Genomic DNA, 1,768 nt, shown 5'->3' with positions numbered 1-1,768 from the left:
TGTCTCCTCTCCAACTCTCTCTCCTATGTTAAAGTGGAGTAAGAGGGCAAAGAAATGAACAGCCACAATGAGGGAAACAGATTCTGTGCGATTTGTTTCCAGTAAAAGCAGTACATGAAACAATGAAACAGAATTACTTTCTGCATGGAAAATAAGTCACAACGAGGAACTCACCTGAAGTCCAGCTGAGCCTGGTGGCACAGGCCTGTAACCTCAGCTCCTCAGGAGGCAGAGGCAAGGGTTTGTTTGTTTGTTTTTTTTCTGTCTTACAAACTTTATTAGTGCTGGGGAAAGGAGGACAGGCAGCTCTGGTCTCTCCCGTACATTACTGCTTGCCGTTGCCATTGATGGGACGGTTCACATGGTCAGGGGAGGACAGGAAGGCCTTGATCTTGGGCCGGGCACTGAGGCGTGCCACATAGGCACTGAGCAGGGGAAAGTTGTCCAGGCAGCCAGGGGCCAGGACCTGGTGGATCAGCAGCAGATCTAGCAAGTTGTAATCGGCGAAGGAGATCTGGTCACCCACGATGAAGGCTTTGCCTCCTTGGTTCTGGGACAGCAGGATCTCGAAAGGTTTCAGGTGTCCAGGCAGGACCTTCACATCGTCATCCTTCCCTTCCTCATATTTGGTGTAGATGAGGGTGATGTATTTCAGGCGAAGGTCTTCCACCCCATCATTCACCATATCCACCAGGGCAGCCTCCTTCTGATCTTTTCCATAAAGCCCAAGGGATCGGCCCAGGTGCCTCAAGATGGCATTAGATTGGTACAGGGTAAGGTCTCCATCCTGAAACTTGGGGAGCTGCCCATACAGACAGGTGGACTTGAGCAAGCCTTTCATCCAAGTATCTATGGACACCACCTCCTCCTTCCAGCTCTGGTCCTGGTCAGCCAGTAGTATGCGCATGGCCTCACAGCGCCCTCGAACAGGGAAGTAGACAATGGTGTACGGCGGCATGGCTGCTGCGTAGACGAAGGCACGAATTACGAGCCTTCTGTTTCCGGCTGCTTTCACCTTTCCTACTCTTGGCTTTCTTGAGCAAGGTGTTTAACTTAACATCATAGATATTTACCAAATATTTGAAAGTCACACTCTTGGTAAAGGAATGAATGAATGAGTCAACAGAGGAAAGAACAAATGAATTATGTGCCTACTCTCTGCAGACTGCCATTGTGAGCCACTTTGGTTTTGTAGGAGTATAAACATGGCTACAATGTGTGCGTGTACTCCACAGCCAAGGTGCAGTCACAGGTAGAGGGGACATAGGTAAGCCCTTCGCAGTTGGGGTGTTTGCGGAAGGACACAGCTAGGGGTAACCTTGAGGGTAAGATCCCCTGAGCAACCATCTCAGCTTTCTTCTAGAAGCTGTTCCTATGCATTCCTTCCTTAGCATCCATGCTCTGGAGACTGCAAGTGAAAAGGTTGTTCTGCTTTTATTTAACCCTTGAGGGGCCGTGCTTTTGCAGCAAACGTGAAGATGTGAGCCCGGATCCCCAGAGCCCATGTGAAAAGCCTAGCGTGATGGCATGCACCTGTAATTCTAGGGCTGAGCAGGAGAACCCCTGGAGCAGACCATCTAATCTAATCTGTGAGCTCCAGGTTTAGTGAGAGACCCTGCCTCAAAACACAAGGCGGGGGCTGGGCGGTGGTGATGCACGCCTTTAATCCCAGCACTCTGGAGGCAAAGGCAGGCGGATCTCTGTGAATTCGAGACCAGCCTGGTCTACATGAGTTAATGCCAGGACAGGCTCCAAAGCTACAGAAAAA

The 1,768-nt window shown here is 50.3% G+C and overlaps 1 protein-coding gene across 1 annotated transcript; it reads right to left on the bottom strand.

Annotated features, from left to right (window-relative positions):
* Nucleotides 1-293: 293 nt before the first annotated feature.
* Nucleotides 294-959, bottom strand: LOC142836352 (glutathione S-transferase P-like). The gene has a single exon (XM_075950587.1). The coding sequence runs from the start codon at nucleotides 956-958 to the stop codon at nucleotides 326-328; it is 633 nt and encodes a 210-aa protein (XP_075806702.1). The 5' UTR covers nucleotide 959; the 3' UTR covers nucleotides 294-325.
* Between the last annotated feature and the right edge of the window lie 809 nt (nucleotides 960-1,768).

The sequence above is a fragment of the Microtus pennsylvanicus genome, chromosome 16 (assembly GCF_037038515.1).
Source record: "Microtus pennsylvanicus isolate mMicPen1 chromosome 16, mMicPen1.hap1, whole genome shotgun sequence".
Classification (NCBI taxonomy): Eukaryota; Metazoa; Chordata; class Mammalia; order Rodentia; family Cricetidae; genus Microtus; species Microtus pennsylvanicus.
This window is presented reverse-complemented; position numbering and strand designations above follow the sequence as displayed.

Coding starts and splice junctions, on each gene's coding strand:
- LOC142836352 (XM_075950587.1), bottom strand. CDS start 958: ATGCCGCCGTACACCATTGTCTACTTCCCTGTTCGAGGGCGCTGTGAG.